At 39.0% G+C, this 18,956-nt stretch overlaps 2 protein-coding genes across 4 annotated transcripts in view; both read left to right on the forward strand.

Annotated features, from left to right (window-relative positions):
* Positions 1 to 620: 620 nt before the first annotated feature.
* Positions 621 to 16,967, forward strand: iffo1b (intermediate filament family orphan 1b). The gene is made up of 9 exons (XM_057341164.1): positions 621 to 1,961; positions 6,057 to 6,117; positions 6,643 to 6,738; positions 7,861 to 8,001; positions 9,571 to 9,758; positions 9,856 to 9,976; positions 10,619 to 10,708; positions 11,654 to 11,784; positions 11,874 to 16,967. The coding sequence occupies exons 1-9, from the start codon at positions 961 to 963 to the stop codon at positions 11,956 to 11,958; spliced, it is 1,914 nt and encodes a 637-aa protein (XP_057197147.1). The 5' UTR covers positions 621 to 960; the 3' UTR covers positions 11,959 to 16,967.
* Positions 16,968 to 17,085: 118 nt separating this feature from the next.
* The window catches only part of si:dkey-260g12.1 (tumor necrosis factor receptor superfamily member 22), a 10,182-nt gene continuing 8,311 nt past the window's right edge, over positions 17,086 to 18,956 (forward strand). For all 3 annotated transcript variants that reach the window (XM_057341167.1, XM_057341169.1, XM_057341168.1), the window contains exons 1-3: positions 17,086 to 17,705; positions 18,151 to 18,219; positions 18,464 to 18,512. In XM_057341167.1, coding sequence (XP_057197150.1) covers positions 18,151 to 18,219; positions 18,464 to 18,512 — 118 coding nt within the window. In that variant the 5' untranslated portion in view covers positions 17,086 to 17,705. The remainder of the gene's footprint in view (positions 17,706 to 18,150; positions 18,220 to 18,463; positions 18,513 to 18,956) is intronic.

An 18,956-nucleotide genomic window follows, 5' to 3' on the forward strand; every position in this document is an offset into this window, starting at 1 on the left:
TTAAATTGTGAAGTAAAGTGTTCTTCTCCAAATCCAATTTCACCCACAATCTAATAGATTTTTACTCATTTCTTCTTTGTTATCTTGGGTGTATACCTTATGATAGATAAGGCACTAGTTAGGATTTCCATATTTATCTGTAATGTTTACTTAGCCAATGTGCCCAATGTATATTTATTCATTATTTTCTATTGTGTGTCCATATAGCCTACAGACACTTAGTAAATGTGAAGTGCTAATAAAGTTTACGACACTCCTAAAAAGTCTCTGACATTTTTGTCCTTGTAAATCAAAATCCCCCTGAAACCCACTAAAGGGTTTTTGCTCCAGGCGCGTGACGTCAGCATTGCTTTGTTATTATTACGCATGACGTAAGAGCCGTGTTTGCCGTAAGTACATCTCTAGGACAAACGCGCATGGAATAAAACACAGGGGCTGTTTTTCGCCGTTGACCCATGCAAGTTCAAGTATATAATATGATTTGTTGCCAACAAAATCTACCAGACATATTACATTTTATGAATAACGAATTTAATCAGATTATTTTAAGCCTAACACACGTTACCCTACTGCAGTTATTACGGTAGCGTGCGCACTGAATCTCTGCACAGACTCGCGCAAGTGTATTTGCGAATGTAGACGGAGCGGTCTCAAGACGTGCGTTTGGGCTTATTTGAAAAGGCATTTCGTTTATATGAATTATTACAGTCAGTTCTACTGTGTAAACAAGAGTTTGCATGCTTCTGTAACGCATTCGACTATATCGTTTGTCTGCATTTTGCACTTTGATCATTTGCTGCAGTGAGAATCTATTATCTCCATCAGCGTCCATTCAACCTCACTCAGCAATCGCTAATACTTTTAAATGTGGATATTGCCGTGTCGTTTGGTTGCTAACCACAATTAGCCTTTTAAAACCAAGCCGTTAACTGTTTGTAGAGTCAGGCACAGCTCGTGTTCATGCCCGATCTGCAGCGCTTCAGTTTTCCGTACCGTAGTATGAATTCACCTCTCCATCATCAGCATCAGCAACAACTGCAGACACCAGAAGGACCTGGACATCCCGATTCCCCCTCCGGTTTGCTCCCCGAGGCTGCCGACCAATCTTCTTTTTTCCTTGGAGATCATACCGGATTCGGATTGGGCCCAGTCGGCGTTTCCCAAAGCGCACTTGACCTTACAGGATCTCACACTGGGTTACCTTACCTATATTTCAATCCATCCCTACACTGGTCCCAACCCCCTCCTCCTCCTACTGCCATGGCGCTGAGAAACGACCTGGGCTCCAACATAAGCGTGCTGAAGACCCTGAATCTGCGGTTCCGATGCTTTCTGGCTAAAGTGCATGAACTAGAAAGGCGCAATAAGATATTGGAGCTGCAGCTACAGCAGGCCTTGGACAGCAATAAATCGGTTGGATGCGTAGAGGACGGAAGGACCAAAGACGTTGGTGTCCAAACTGGGTTTATTGGCCCTATTCCTGTACGGCCCGGGTCATTATCTCTCCAAAACACCAACAACTCTGCCAAACGTCCCACTACTTTGTTCATGCCTTCTCTCACAACTGTTCTCAAACTCGAGCCCAATAAAGTTGACGACGAGAGCGTTGGTTCTGATCCAAAATCAAATAGAAACCCAACTATCAAGGTTAGTGTCTGCACACCCACCTCCGAATCCGCCTCGGCAAACACCAACAACTCCAATAACAGCCCACATGTAAGCAAAGTTGGCGCCTGGACCTCTACCAACCCTCCGCCGCGGTTCCTCCCAGGCACTATCTGGTCCTACAGCCACACCCGTAAACTGGGAAGCGGTTCAGAGACCCGGGTCACTAGTCCCGGGGTGTCGTGGGTTCACCCCGATGGAGTCGGTGTCCAGATAGACACTATAACCCCGGAGATCAGAGCACTTTACAATGTCCTGGCTAAAATCAAAAGGGAGAGGGACGAGTACAAAAGAAGGTAAATAAGGAGAAAATTATAGATGTTGTTTATTTTTGTCTGATTGTAATGTTTGTTTAGAATGGGTTACTAAGCCCGAATGATCTGCTGCAAAGGCCCAGACATGGCATTTTTAGAGAGAGAACGTAGCTTTGAAGAATACACGCTATTTAAATTGATGAGTTACATTTTGAGATTCAATAGCTCATGTTTTCTACTTTTGATCATATTATTTTTCTATGCATCTATGCTAAATAACTAAATGCATCACGTTAAATGTATGATGTAGCTTTATAATACTTTGTTTATGCACCAGGTAGTATGTTCATACAAAAACATATCACATTATTTTGTTGCTAGTTCTTGGGATCATAAGGCTGCATTTTTTTGCGTTCTCCAATCCACTGTCCGTCATCCCGGTGCTGAAGGGAAATCTTACTCTTGCTTATCATCAACTGTGCATTAGTCATAAAGTAACACTGCTAATGCACAACTGCAATGCAGTTGCATGTTGAGCACTCAGCATTATCTTGCTATAATTGAAGCAATACCCAGCAACGTTGCAGCTGAAAATGGTTACTGTTTAGTGGCTTAGACACGCAGGTGTCCAAGATAAAAAAGATCCTGTGACCGGAATTGGTGAAACACAAGCGAATGAGTTTTGACTTCTGTGTGATTAAATGGAGCACATGTGTGTACTGTAAATGTGTAGATGTGTTGAGACGTGACAAGATGATATCTCCAAGACTTTTTTCAAGGCCTAAAAGAGCAAATCTGATATTGTAGAATGGAGACTTTACCTTATTAACTCCTACATTACTATTATTATAAATTACTATAAAGGTCATATGCACTTCAGGATGGGTTAACATCAATGGATGACCGAATCGCTTTTTAAATGGGAATTTAACTTTCTTACACACCTCTGCATCATGCAGTCAAATAAAAAATGATTCAACATTTTTCACATGATCACAGTTTATTCGCTGTGGTTTAAAAAATGTTAATAAAATACGACAAGAAAGGTATGTAATGGATTAGGTTGAAGGTCCATTATTAGATAATACAAATTTAGGGCAAATACCAAGCAATGCCTAATTTTATTCAGTCTGTTGTGTAAAAAGGTCGCATTATCAATTAAAGAAAAAAACTTGGTTAGGTCAAAGTGTCCCAAAAGTTTTGGTCCCAAAGTTGTATCAATATTACTGGCAGTCCACTGTATGGAGATTTTTTTGGATATATTATGTCACAGTTTACTTCATTTTGCCATCCTCGCTTACATAAATGAACCACAGTGTCCTGCACCCACTAGTAAAAAATATCAAAAATTATATCTGGTGTCTGAATAATGTTTGGTTGGACTGTGTCATGTCCCATATATAAAGTATGCCCATTTATATTATTAGGTGGAGGGCATGTGATGCCTCTCTCTCTCTCTCTCTCTCTCTCTCTCTCTCTCTCTCTCTCTCTCTCTCTCTCTCTCTCTCTCTCTCTCTCTCTCTCTCTGTCTCTCTCTCTCTCTCTCTCTCTTCTGTTCTGTCTCTCTTCTCTTCTCTCTCTCTCTCTCTCTCTCTCTCTCTCTCTCTCTCTCTCTCTCTCTTCTGTCTCTCTCTCTCTTCTTCTTCTGTCTCTCTTCTGTCTCCCCCTGTCTTGTCTCTGGTCTCTTCCTTCTCAATCCTCCATTACAGTCACAACTTCAAGCAGCAGTGTTCTATGTTGTATCTGCATTGCGTACATGCACAAGGACTCTGCGAGAAACAGCCGCTCTCTCTTTACTCTCTGTTCACTCCCCTTTCGCACCTTTCTCTTCTTCTTCCACTTATATTATCTGTCACTCCTCTCAGTAATCTCTTTGTTTGCACTTGGTTGGCAGGAATGCAGTAACCTTGCTGTCCAGTGAAGATGTTTTAATAAATGCTGCTGCAATGCTCTGAATGTCAAACAGCCCTTACGTAAGAACAGCGCTTTTTCTGTTCCACCTCATTGCAGTATACTCTTCACTGGACTTTACTGTTGAACAGGCAGACAGTAAATTAACCTTGACTGATGGATCATTTAAAAGTACCAAGAATATAAGTACTGTGTTTGACACTTTTCTTATGGCTAAATATTCCTAAATCAAAACATCATGTTGTCCTACTACAGTAAAGTAAAACTGAAAGAAATTGAATTAAATAATCGCAATTTGATTAGTTGAACAATTAATTTTCAGAAAATCAGGAATAACTTTTCCTCTAGAAAAAAATCAGATTTTCCATCATATTTTTCAACTTATGCAGCACACACACACACACAGCACACACACACACACACACACACACACACACACACACACACACACACACACACACACGCACACTTTGGTTGACTATCCCGTGGGGACAGTCCATAGGCGTAATGTTTTTATACTGTACAAACTGTATATTCTATCCCCTATCCCTAACCCTATCCCTAAACCTAAAGATCATAGAACACTTTTTGCATTTTTAGATTTGTAAAAAATATTGTTCTGTACAATTTATTAGCTTTTTTTGCCCTGGGACCTCAATTTTGGTCCCCACGGTGACACGAGTCCCCATGTGTTGGTGTGTATTCAGGTTTAGGTCCCCACCGGGATATACAAACATGAACACACCACGCACACACACACACCACACACGCACTTGTGTGTGTGTGTGTGTGAGTGTTCATGTTTGTATATCCCGGTGGGGACCTAAACCTGAATACACACCAACACATGGGGACTCGTGTCACCGTGGGGACCAAAATTGAGGTCCCCAGGGGCAAAACAGCTAATAAATTGTACAGAACAATATTTTTTACAAATCTAAAAATGCAAAAAGTGTTCTATGATCTTTAGGTTTAGGGATAGGGTTAGGGATAGGGGATAGAATATACAGTTTGTACAGTATAAAAACATTATGCCTATGGACTGTCCCCACGGGGATAGTCAACCAAAGCCACACACACACACACACACACACACACATATTTATGTCAGGTTTTAGTTTGTCTGCTGTTAAGATAAAAAAAATCCCTAAATAAAAAACAATTACATCATCGTCTTTTCAAGAAGTGAAACCTTTATTTAGATTTAGATTCAGATTCAATTTATTGTCATTGCACATGTACGAAGGTACAAGGCAACGAAATATGACCTCTGCATTTAACCCATCCAGAGAGTAGTGAACACACGTACCCCCGGAGCAGTGGGCAGCTATCACTGTAGCGCCCGGGGAGCAAGTAGGGGTAAGGTGCCTTGCTCAAGGGCACCTCAGTTGTTACCCGCCGGCCCTGGGAATCGAACCAGCAACCTTCTGGTCACGAGTCCGACTCTCTAGGCCACAACTGCCCTGTTTTGTTGATATATTTGATATTAAAGGGGTCATATGGCGCGAATACGTGTTTTTATGTGTCTTTGGTGTGTTATAAGTTGCCCATGCATGTATTAGACATGTAAAATTGCAAAAATTAAAGTGTCAGAACAAAAGATGCATTCTATCTAAAAGCGAATGCTCACCCAGACCTGCCTGAAACGCTTCGTGTAACCACACCCCCACTAATCTATGTCAGTTCGTGGTATGATTTGACTAAGACCACCCAAATGTATACGCAAGTAAGGTGGGCGTACCTGTCAGCACAATTGCTTTGGAACTTGATGTTCTAAATATGGTAAGAAGCGTTACATTTCCGTCACACGCTTGCAGTATTCGACCAATCACTATGCACTGTTTAACTGGCCAATCATAGCACACCTCGCTTTTCAGAGCGATGAGCTTTGTAAAAAATTGGCGCGTTTCAGAGAGGCGGGGCAAAGAGGAGATACAAACATGCACAATATGTGGAAAATACAGCGTTTTTGTACCTTAAATCGTGTATACACATTGCATTACATCTAAAACAAACGATAATATTCGTTTTAGCCGTGTCATATGACCCCTTTAAGAAGCTGAGAATAGAAAAGTGGCTATATGTTCTGTTTTGTTTTGCGTTTCATATCAATAAGTATCTTTAGCATTAGCACTGATCAAACACTTGGGTACATCATGGGCGCACATTATTTATGTACACATGAACTGTTGGTTCTGAATGTATGTTCTGTTTTTTTGTTTTCAGATGGGAGGAGGAATACACTATGAGGATGGACATGGAGCAGAGAGTCAGTGATCTACAGGAGGTCAGGAGCATTTAAAACCAAGCCAAACTCTCCTCTTTAACGATTTGTCCTTCATAGATTTGTGAACACCACACTTGGCTTTTGTGCGGTGGTATTGGCCTGGCCTCTTTTTGTAACGGTGTAGTTTTAATTCCACTGAAATAATACTAAACAGTCTCTTCAAGTGGATCAAATGCCATAGACTAAATGTAAACAGAACAGGTAAATCATGTAGTGTGTTGTGTTTAAAGCTTTAGATTATATAGGTCAGCAGGCTTGAAGCTTGTAGACGTTTGTAGAATTTCCAGTTGAATAATAGAGAGTTAAGAATGTATTGATTTTATGTAAACCAAAATTAACCACTTTTTAGACTTTTGCAGTATATGTAGAGTTTTTGCATTGTGAGTCACTTGGTGGTCTGCTAGACTAAGTATGAGTAACAGTTTGGTGGTTCAGAACAAGAAAATGTCTTTCTTCATAATGGCAAATAATTGTTTCATTTGTTTTTATAAGACTGTTTGGATATGCCTTAATGTGTGTATGTAGGATCTACAGGAGAGTGAAGTTTGTCAGGATGAGTTGGCCCTCAAAGTGCAACAGCTGAAATCTGAACTTGTGCTCTTTAAAGGACTCATGAGCAATGTGAGTGTAAAATGCAAAACACTCAAAAGACAATTGGTTCTACTGCTCCAAACACACATGCAATGCGGCTCCTTAAAGGGACAGGTCACCCCAAAATAAAGATAAAAAACACAAAATCAGCAAATCACACACAGTCAAGGGATTTGTGTCCAGCCAAAGATATTAATATTAACTGGATGAGCCACTGCCATTACAAGGTATAGGGAGGAATGCAACGCTCAATATGACAGCTCTAGCGAAGGAAGTCCCGCCTTCCAGTGAAACGAGCCAATCGTCAATCAATATTGACAGATGATTCTCTGGAGCGGGGCTCTCGTGAGGCGCTTGCCAGCTTGTGCGTATGCGCAGTCGATGAAGCGACCTGGAAAAAGGTGAATTTTAGCACAATATAAGCTTAGCAAACCAAAGTTATTGTACAGTTCATGTCATGTTAAATTATTGATAGGAAATATGCTGTTTAATTGTGAATTTTGCCAGCGATTTTAGAAATATCTGCCTTCCCCATTCAAGTAAATAGGACTGTGGACTTGCTAAGACGTAAATAACTGCCTGCGTTGCAAACATGGCTGCCGGGTGGCACGACTTCAGTAAATGGACTTTGGTCCAGCAAGCTTTTTAATATTTTGTGCATTCCAGTTAGACTGTGCTTCTTTTTGAACTGATAGTCACAATATTTTTCTTTGAAACACACTCACAATGCTATAAAATTCCCCCTTTCACACTCAAACTGCACATCTGTGTTTATCTGAATCTTATAAATGTTTCGCAGAATTCATTGTTTGAAAATGAGACCGTAAATCTTGCATATATCAAATACTCTTCCCAGAAATTAGTTCAAAATAGTTCAAAAGCAAAAGTCAAAATAGCTTGTTTTTGTACACACGCATTAGCCATATGTCCAAATATGACGCATCACACTTTGTCTCATGTGTCAGAATGGAAGTGCTGCTGTGGTTTCAGTTTCACATTAGCACTGAAACTCATTAGTGTTTTTGTCCTCACCACTAAAACAGAGCATTTTATAAGAATTGACTTCTGTTATTAACAGGAAGCAGGTATCGGTAATCTAATAACTTTGACTTTCAATGACAAATATACCCACACAAATTTGCACACTTACAGAACCTGTCTGAGCTGGACAGTAAGATCCAGGAGAAGGCCATGAAGGTGGACATGGATATCTGCAGACGCATTGACATCACAGCTCGCCTGTGCGATGTCGCCCAACAAAGAAACTCTGAAGATCCGATCAAGATCTTTAAGGTAGATGCTCACTGAATCACACACATCATCGGAGAAATTCTAGCTTTAATATCTGTTTTAATTCTGTCTGTCGATCTTTAAATTTATGTAATATCAGTTGTTTTTCCTAGACATCAGCAAAATCAATCAGCATGTCAGAAATTTCCCCTGAAAAAAAGACCCAGAAATCTCACAAATGTCTCCATTAGAGTTTCAGAAGAGATCACATCAATGTTGAAAAACTAAGCTCAGATTTACAAAGTCTGCAATCAAACATCAGTATTATTAAAGATTTCAACATGAAATGAAGTCAAACATTTCTCATTATTCAGTATTTACCAAGAGCCGTTGAGAGAGAGAGTCGCGACAACGGAAGTTAAACATTTTTGCATGTCACATGATTCATGGAGCCTTCAGACAGTTCCAGGAAGTTATGTTTTCTTTTTAAATGCTTTATTTCTTTTATTTTTTATTCATTAATGACTTAGGTCTTTAAAGTCCCAGTGAAATTAAAAATTACAATGCCTGTTTTTTCATGAAATATTGCAGCGTTTATTTTAAATAGTTTATCAATGTGGGTCATTGTCTTTTTAAATTTATGTGCCCTCATAATCTTTATCCATCTTAAATGACGTGTGTGAGACAGCTTGGAACGGAGCATTCCGTTAACTCCTCCCCTTCAACTGTCAGTCTGCTGCCAGTTCCATTTCAAAGTTCAACGGCTGTTTTTATAAATTCAATCAAATTGCAGAGAAAGACGAAAGCCAGGCCCACTATTTTTCTCATTAGAAAATCCATTTCACTCGGAAATGCGTCAAAATACGTAAGTAAAAACGATCGCAACTTCCGGTTCACAGGGACTTTAAATGTGTTAAAAGTTTGTCACAATTGATCTGATTAGCCGCAGCACCATGCGTTACTAGTAACTTCCGGGAACTATTAAGAGCCTTCATGAACCGCAATTGCTGTGAAAAAAACTGTTCCATTGGAGTCAATGGAGTTGACACAACTCTCTCTCTCAATGGCTCCGTATTTACCCAAATCCAGATGATTTTATCTAAACATTACATTCAATTTACACCTCTTAATGGATTTTAATGCCCCATTTGTTTCCCTTTTATTTTTTCTGAGCAAGTTTAAGAGAAACTTCTAAGACTAAGTTGATACTTAAAGGAGACATAACCGAGAACTTCATCAGATTTCCTGAGTTATGAAATAGAGCAATAACATTTAGCTCTGGGTATCACCTTAATGCAAAGAACATTTTTGTAAATTTTGCTTTTAACACAGCCTTCCTACTTTGTATGAATGTCATTTATTATGTACTTTAATCTTACACCTTCATAAATTATGTGTTAAAGAATATCCCAGCATCCTCTTTGCCTCCTTCTCTCATATAGCTGCAGTGGTTTTCTGCTGATGCTGGTCTGCATTGCATTGTGGGTAGAACAGGGGACAATGCAGCATATTCATTTGTTTGTAATTTTAGTCTATTAATATGTTTGGTCAAGAAAACTAATTTAGGTTAGATAAGAGCAAGTATTCCAAAGTCCTGCAATATTTATGCCCCCCCCCCTCTCTCTCTCTCAGGTTCCTAGCCCTCAAAACGCCATCACCTCTCGTGCCCGTAAACAAGCCTCTCAGCCTGCCACTGGCAGCGAGACAGATGAGCCGGTCAGCACTTCTGAGAGTGATGGAGGTGGTGTGAGAGAAGATGAAGTGTGCCCTCCTTCAACCTTTCAGATCAATGAGGAGATGCAGAGAATGTTAACTCAACTGTGAGCGCTTTAACATGCAGGGAAATTCCATACTGCTCTCTCCATTTATACTTTGAAACTGATGTAATAAGTGGATTGCTATGTGTGTTTTTGTCAGGCGTGAGTGTGAGTTTGAGGATGACTGTGACTCTCTGGCCTGGGAAGAAACTGAGGAGACGCTCCTCCTGTGGGAGGATTTCCCAGGATGCACTTTAACAGCAGACACAAGTCAGGGTGAAGTAAGTGCAATGCATTATAGGCCATAGGAACAAGTGTTGTTTTTATTCATTTCAGTTGATATACTGTGGTTGATAAACTGCACAGCTTAACTTCCTCAATTAGTAAATGTTTTTTGTATGTTTTAATTTTGATTAAAATGATATCAACCGCCTCTAAAACATCTACAGTAATGTATGTGCTCTGTTAATCTTCATGTGTAAAATGAATGGTACTTAACTTCTGAAAGCTTTCCTCTCTTTTCTTTTAAATGATCTTTCCATTTTTTTGTTCATCCTTCACTCCTTCATCTTTATTCTTCAGACACTTCTCCTGTTGTTGATCTTTCCCATTTTGTTTTTTTTTGCACGTAAACGCATGCATGGCTCATATTAAGGTCTGGGTACTCAGTGTAGTTCGTTGTGGGGCAGTTCGATACCAAGCGTCACTGACATTAGCTAATACGGTGTTGGCTGGAAGTGCGTTGTGTTTCATGGAAAGCTCAAAGGATTCAAAGTGTTTAACTTTTTCCATCGGTGGGATCATTAATCCAGTATTTTATTTTCCCTCTGGTGAAATCTCCTCCGTTGTGGAGTGCTTATGCTTCGGCACTGAGATAATGGGTATGTGATCTCTCTCTCTCTCTCTCTCTCTCTCTCTCTCAGGAAGAGAGTTTGGAGAAGGTGATAAAAGACACAGAGTGTCTGTTCAAGTCCAGGGAGAAAGAATATCAGGAGACTATAGGCCAGATAGAGGTGAGAACATGAGTTTACCTTGCGACTGTTTGCATCTAAATTTTTCAGTCATCTCAGTTGATGTTTCATAAATCTATTAGTTGTAGCAAGTGTTTTAACACCATTTGTAAAATGTAGAAATATCTCTGTTCCAGTGATTGACTCATGCCATACTATTGATATAATATTGAAAATACTGACCTTAGGCATTATATATATTAACTCTGTTATCATGTAATATAGAAAAACAGAATGTTTATTTTTATTTATTAAATTTTCTAGAAATTTCTTAAAAGCATAAGTGGTATTATTTCCTAAATCTCACTCATTCTTGTAATTCACGTAGGAAAAGCATCTAACAGTATACATATACAATATACATACATATACATATTTTATATATAAGTAATATAATTATTATATTATATTAATTATATAATATAATATATACACAGGCTGGTTCTACAGGGGTGCTAGAGGGTGCTAAGCACCATCAAACGAATGCAAGATTTAGATACAATTATTTAGCTTACATGTAAATAAGACTAAATCTCTCAACGTGTCGTACAAGCCAACTGTGATTTTATTCACTAGTACCACTGTTCATTTTCATAGTTTTATACTTTGTTATTTCAAGTTTACACCCTGTGTAATATTTAAAAATGTTTACGCATAATTTTTTCAAATGATTATTTTTGCTGAATATCATGTCATACAGAATGTTTCTGTTGGTAAAAATACATTTCCAAATTAGATAATACCATGTCTGGTGGTACTATTTTCAGGCGGGTGAAGATTATTAACCATTGTTTATAAATTTAAATATATATTTTTGAGCACCCTCAGGCATTTCAGAAGCACCCTCAGTGATTTGGTTTTGCAACTGGGCCTGAGTATACTGTACATGTAACACTAGTGTAAAGAATGTCCCATCAGCTCGGTGTGATGCAGTCTGTTTCTCTGCAGTTGGAGTTGGCCACAGCAAAATCAGACATGAATCGTCACTTGCATGAATACATGGAGATATGCAGTATGAAGAGAGGGTTGGACGTACAAATGGAGACCTGCAGAAGACTCATCACCCAGAGTGGAGACAAGTATGCATGCCTGCTGTCTGTCACAATATAGCATCATATTTCACTACTTCTCTCAGTGTTTCAATTTTGTACTACTTTTTTCTTTGCAGTAAATCCAGTTCACCTGTTCCTGGAAGAGGTGCAGATGTAAACGGAGACACAGAGAGGGATACATCCGAGGATGGAGGAAGATAATAGTGATGAAATGGATCTGCAGGAGGCGTTAGTAAAATGAAAAGTGCCCCTTTTGTCCTCACGGCACCCATCATCCAAAGTTAACCAATATCAAGCTTCTCGTGTTTTTGCATTGAATTTGGTCGCTGCCTCTAGTGGTGATGAATGAAATGACATCATGTGCACTCACTGCTCAACACCCAAAAGAAAACATGTTCACTCTGTGACATTTTCCCTTGTGGTTGCGCAGCAGAGCAGCACTGCAGTTTTCACACCTACATACGTACACCTTTCCATTTTGTCTGTGTCCTCTGCTGATTGTCTTTTTAATCTGATTTCATCGTTTGTCTGCTAACGGGTATCATTCATGTTTTCCGTCTCGTCCTAAAAATGTCTGAGTCACCGTATTGTCAGCAGCGAACACATTACCATTGATTTCGGATGTCGAATGGGTTCTCACAAAGTTTCCATTTCCTAGAGACTCAGAGCAGTTAAGGGGACATAATCTATGGTTGCAGCATGTGCCATTACGTGCCGCTGTGTGTTATGGGTCGGTAGGTGTTGTGCTTCCTGTCAGACACTGTAAATACTAGGCTGTTAATGCAGGTGAGAGGCAGCTGTTTTCCTGCAACTCGGACACCAAATTCACAAGAAATTTATGATATTTGACGTGCTAAGAGTATTGTGCTGATGCCTGGCTGCTTTGGAGTCTGAGCTCATGTGTGACTTCCTCTCATGCGAGTGGAAAACATGAGTGATCAGTGAGATCAGAGGAGTGAAGTTTGAGGATGTTATGGCTCGATGTCTAAGATAAGCGTTAACCATGTCAACCGCTTTGTTATTTCCTTTTCACGTTGCCCCCAGTTTACTTCATCTTGGATGTAAATTGTGTTGAGCATTTGTATCAGGAGCCGGATTCAGAAGGAAATTGGCAATGCAACGCTTGGTTTGTCATGCGATTGTATTGTGAATTACAGTAGCGATATGTTTTACAATTGCCTTTTTTAGTTCATGCATTCTCTGGGAATCGAACCCCTGACCTTGGTGTTGCTAGCGCTGTTCTTTGGAACAGCCACACTGTGTTTATTTACAAAAATAGGTTCACAGGTTTCTTTTTCATCTGCATTTTCATTTATTTCAGCATTTTATGCTCATTATCATCTCAGTTTGAGTTTGGTTTTGGTCTATTTTTTTTTTAAGTGTGCGTTGACTTGCAGCTACAAAACCTTGGCATCGTCACAGACTTGCTTTAAATAGTGATCAGTCTCCAGAAATATTTGTGTGTAAAAATGTACCAAAAATGTATATTTCTGACCATACCAGTACAGAATCATAAGGTAAATTATCACAGTGTTTTGACATTTCAGTTCCCCAATCCCCACCCTAACTTGTATTGGCATTTTGAGATGATGATGATGGGTTTGATCTACTGTAGAGTGATTTTTTGAGAAATTGAAAGGATTTAGAATAACCAGTGTCTAATCGGCTATTTCTAATCAAACGCCCACATGTTTTAAAAGAAACTGGCAAACCGACATCACGTTGGCTTTGATGGTCATGCACATCTTTAGTCAAATAGGGAGTCTGAGCGTGAGCCACTGCATGACTTCAGGGACGAAAGCAAAAATCTTTTGAATGAGTCGGACAGAAACGTTTCGAGTGCCAAATGTGAAATTAAGCCTTTAGGAAAGATACTTCACACAGTAAAAATGAAAAACCTCATGCTTTTAAAAACATGGTGCTGTACATCCAGCTTGTACATTTCCGCTGTAGAAAAACAAAGCAAAGCGTGAAAGCTTTAATATATGTATGTGTATTTACAGTCCATATCACTTTATAAAATGAAACAGAACAGAGCTTGATCTTTTGAACAATGTGTTATGAACCATAGTCAGGTTATTTTTCTCTTTATCACATTTTATTATTTGCATACTGACTGCATTGTATGTCTGCTTTAGGTTTTTCCCTCAAACCACACTGAAATTCTGCAGGTTTGGCTTAATTGAATATTTTGATCATAAAGGTATTTCCCTCTAAAACAATTGGTTGTTGCTGTATTAAGGTTGTAGACAAGTTGATTTTAGTGTTTAAAATCTAAGAATAGATGTGTCGATAGAGACAACTAAAGTTGTTCTAATGGTTAGTCTACAAAAGTAGTTAAAGTCCCAGTGAAATTAAAAATGACAATTCTTATTTTTTAGTAAATAGTAAGTAGTTTATAGTAAATAGCTTATCAATGTGGGTCATTTTCTTTTTTAAATTCATGTACCCTCATAATCTTTAGTTAAAATCTGAAGATGGCCAGAGCATCCGTTAACTCCTCCCCTTCAACTGTCAGTCTGCTGCCAGTTTCATTTCAAAATCAATGCAACAGCTGCTTTTAAACAGCCAATCAATTCGCAGTGAAAAACGCAAGCCACGCCCACTAATTTTCTCCTTTGAAATTGGCTGCGTCCGAAATCGCCTACTTCCATACTATATAGTAGGCGAAAATGAGTATGAGTCATGAATAGTACGTCAGAAACCTCAGTATGCAAAAAACAGTTGGTGAGAAATACCCGGATGGTCTACTACTTCCGCCGAGATTCGTGAGTGTGGATCCCATGATGCCACGGGAGCTGAGCAACGGTCAAATTTCAAAAGTAAATCAATAAATATAGCGGAAAACTTTAAGGCGGACGTCCGTTTTTAACATAAGTGCCAATAAATTAATTTCTCGTGACTAAATTATGTTTTTATCAACACTCACGTATAGGTTGTTGTTAAAACATCATAGGTCAAAGAGCATACGGGTCACATGACCATAAAACATGGCGGACGCAGTATGTCCGAAATGTATTCATACTTCTCCCACTCATACTATATAGAACGTACTGTTTTGACGGCAGATAGGTAGGTACTTATTCAAATTCAGTACGTACTGTCACAGTATGCGATTTCGGACGCAGCCATTCCTTTTCAATTGGAAATGTGTCGGAAGTAAAAACGATCGCAACTTTCGGTTCACGAGGACTTTAAAGGTAAAAATCTAAGGTGACCTTTGAGCTGTTAGTTATTAATTACAATGTTAAGGTTTGATTTCGAGGAAAGATTTCTTGTGAACTGAATAGTGCTGAATAGTACCTTGAATTTGTTTTGTGAAATTGCTTTCTGAAGAGTTTTCTCTCAAGGTCTCCAATAAGAAGCACTGTAAACAACTGAGACATTGTTTAATTTTTTTTATCATATATAATTATTTGTTTTCCAGCACTGAGCTGAACTGTGTGTAACATCGTGTCTACACCGGACGTGGCACGGCTTGTTCTAATGGAATTGTCGCGCCGCATCGCGCCATGTCCGGTGTGGACAAATTGAAAATTATAATGGGTTTTAATGCGTTCTCTTGTCGCATCGCGCCGCATCCGGTGTAGACACGGTGTAATGGGATTGTCGCATCGCGCCACGTCCGGTGTGGACAAAATAAAAAATTATAATGGATTCTAATGCGTTCTATTGTCTCTTGTCGTGCCGCATCCGGTGTAGACACGGTGTAATGGGATTGTCGCGTCGTGCCACGTCCGGTGTGGACAAAATGTAAAATTATAATGGGTTCTGATGCGTTCTATTGTCACTTGTCGCGTCGCATCGCGCCGCATCCGGTGTAGACACGGTGTAATGGAATTGTCGTCGCATCGCGCCACGTCCAGTGTGGACAAACCTTTAAATTATACTGGGTTCTAATGCGTTCTATTGTCTCTTGTCGCGTCAAGCCGCAACCGGTATAGACACGGTGTTAGACTAATGTATGCATGTGTACGTGTATGAAGCGCACTACAGGTTTTTGCGATGAGTACGAGTTTTTTTCCGACAGCGATTTACTTCTTGTTTGTTGCTATAACAAGCTATAAATCTTGAGAATTTTCTTAACAGTACGATTTGCATTGTGACCACAAATCTGATTTTATAGAAAGGACAATAATATTCAGTCAGGGAAATTACTCATTGGAACTGACTATATTTTCCTTTGTTTAAATGTCTTTGAGAACCTGCAGATTTGCAGTGGCTACAAACAACGAGTAAATTCCACACAATACCTTCACTAGAATACTAACCGAAGTTGGAAAAATTGAACACGTGCTTAGAAAGAATGCTTATTTGCAATAACAGTATGAATGCTCTGATGCTGTATTCCAGAGAGAGAGAATATTGTATGCTCAAACGCTGGCTATGCAAGTCCTGTACCCTGACAAGATAAACACTCCATTTAAAGGTCTCAATTGAGACTCGTGGAGCTCGGTAGATTCTGGAAGAAAGCCTTAATGTTGTCAGAGACATAACATCTCCGGGTCATTCTGTAACATTTCACAGGAATGAATCTTAACTTGTTCCTTTGGAATTGTGATAAAGGAAATGTTTTTTGTCAATGGAGCTTAATACCTCTGAAGGGTTCTCTTTAAACGTACACATGTGCCTTTGTGGTCATGGGTCTTGGCATGTATGTAAATTACATCATGACATGATTTGAGCATTGATGAAGTAATGTCTACAAGTATTTTTAACTATGTTAAAAAATTAAAAAGCAAATTGTGATTGGCAAGCATTACTTTCTCGGGCAACCTCCTGAGAAAGCTTCTTCTTACAAGCGTATATTTAGATGTCGGGGAAACTAACTGTTTATTATTTTTATTTTTAAAACTTCCCCAAATTATGACCACTTGTTAAGGGGTTCAAGCATTAATTGTCATGGTAAGACCCCAAACTCTTACGCCCATGGTCTAAGACGTTTAAGCGGTTTCATAAGTCCGGCTCTATTTATGCGCTTCTATATTTAAACACATTCAAAAGAACTTATTACCAAGGAGGAAGAAAGACCCAGAAAGTTGCAACGGCGCATGTGGTTTGCGTTCCTTTAAAAGAGTAACAGGACTATGTGTATATATATAAATATGTATGTAACCTAAAGCAGAACAGGAATTGCTCGCTTTAATGCAAGTGTACAGACAGACTGGAGCTTTAAAAAGATTTCAAAATAAAGGTTACTGCTGAACAAACGCTTTTAGGAGTGGAGTTTTTGTGTCATTGCGATTGATTCATGTTTTCTTGTTCATTCGATAGCTCATTTTTTCCTCTGTTTTTCTATCAGTCTATTACGCACTTTAAGGCTCTTGATAAGGCAATACAGAAAAATGGCATGAAAAAGCCATTGTAGATCAAAGCCATTGTAGATCAGACATTTATGTGCATGTGGTGTGCTTTAGTTGAAATAGTTCAATGTAACCTTTTGCCTTTTAACTGCTTACGCTGGTTTTACATCTGATAGGACACGCATTGCATTCAAAACTTTTGGTGGAAATAACAAAATAATTCCTAGAATATGTTTAATTTTATGTAGCTACTTGCAAGTGTGCATGTGTGTCACATGCGTCTATTTTTATGAGGCATTGTATAACTAATCCTATTATAAATAGACTCACATTCTGAATGTATCTTTAGAGAATGATTCAAATCAGTAATGAAACGTAAATAAAACTGCTTCGTGTCTGTGTGAAGCTATTCCTTGTCTATTGTTCTCTCTCGCTCTCTCTCTCTCTCTCTCTCTCTCTCTCTCTCTCTCTCTCTCTCTCTTTCCAAAACAGTAAGCAGGTGAAGGGCAGTGTGTGAAAGAGGGAGGAGAATGACAGGAAGAGACAGCAGGTGAGGACGAGCAGAACATAACACAAACTGACAGAAGAAAGAGAAACTGAGTTTGGTAAGCGTTTGAAGACATTGCGGATTCTCCTAATTGTGAGGTACGGTCTATTTTCACAAACATTTCACATTTGGGTTGTGTTTGTTGAGTTGAGGTTGTTTATTTTTTATTATTATTTACTTTATTTTATTTTGCTTTGTGTTTTTATTTTACTTACTGCATTATTAAATATATTATTTTATAGATGCTGATTGAAATTAATAGTAAATAAGAAAAAACCTACAAAAGGTTATTGATTTGCATTGTTTTAATTGGTGACACTAACACGTTTTTAAGCAGGTTAAGCTGTTGCACGATGCACATAAGGCTTTATTTACATAATGGATATGTGTAGGTTTGTAGATTGATGTGTATCTGTGCTAAACCACATTTCCTAGCTTTTCACGAACAGATTCAGCGCAGGGCGTTGACTCTTAAATGAGAGTGTCATTTTTTTGCTGTTTTTTTCCCGTTTGTTTTCTTACATGCATTTTTAATGTTTACAGATGCTTGTGACTGTGTTACTTATTGCCTCAGGGATACTGACAGGTCATCTGATGTATGGCCTCCCTAAGGTGATTTGCTTTAATATTTTACATCTGTTAGAATGCATTTACTTAAGATTCAAAGTCAGCAAAATCAGATATCGGTGCTTAGACTTAATCTGAATTGTGAGCCAGAATCTTCATCACATGTCGATCTTTGTTGACTTAGTTGAGAACCCAAACATATATTTGGCTTTTTAGTTGTATTCATTACAATATGTGTGCGTTCCCATGGCAAACTAACTCAAACACTGTGTTTCTTGGTTCCGAGCAGCAGAGTAAAGCGAGATACCCCAGAGACTGTCCAAATATGTGCCCACCAGGTGAGATAGCCTATTGGGGCAGTTATTCTCATTCGTATCATACGTAGCTTCACGTTCTCTGAATTGTACCCTGTTTGTGTGGTGCACGTGAGCCTGTTTCTGGCAAACGAGTATTACGCATACAGGTCTAAACAGGAAATTGGTGAAGAAATCGATTGTTTTTTAATGTTTTTTACATCATTCTATATCCTTTACCTCTCCTTCTCTGCATCTCGTGTTGGGAAACGGTACATTTTGACACAGAAGCGTAAACCACTTCCTTCATTAGAATGCCACTGCATGTCTTCTGTGTAACGTCCTGTTTTCATGCATCTTCTCATCTCTTCTTTTGCAAGACCTCAGTCAGCAAGTATGTGCGTGGTTGTGCGTGTGTGTGCGCGTGTGTGTGTGTGTGTGTGTGTGTGTGTGTGTGTGTGTGTGTGTGTGTGTGTGTGTGTGTGTGTG

Source organism: Triplophysa rosa, linkage group LG8, assembly GCF_024868665.1.
Source record: "Triplophysa rosa linkage group LG8, Trosa_1v2, whole genome shotgun sequence".
NCBI classification, from domain to species: domain Eukaryota; kingdom Metazoa; phylum Chordata; class Actinopteri; order Cypriniformes; family Nemacheilidae; genus Triplophysa; species Triplophysa rosa.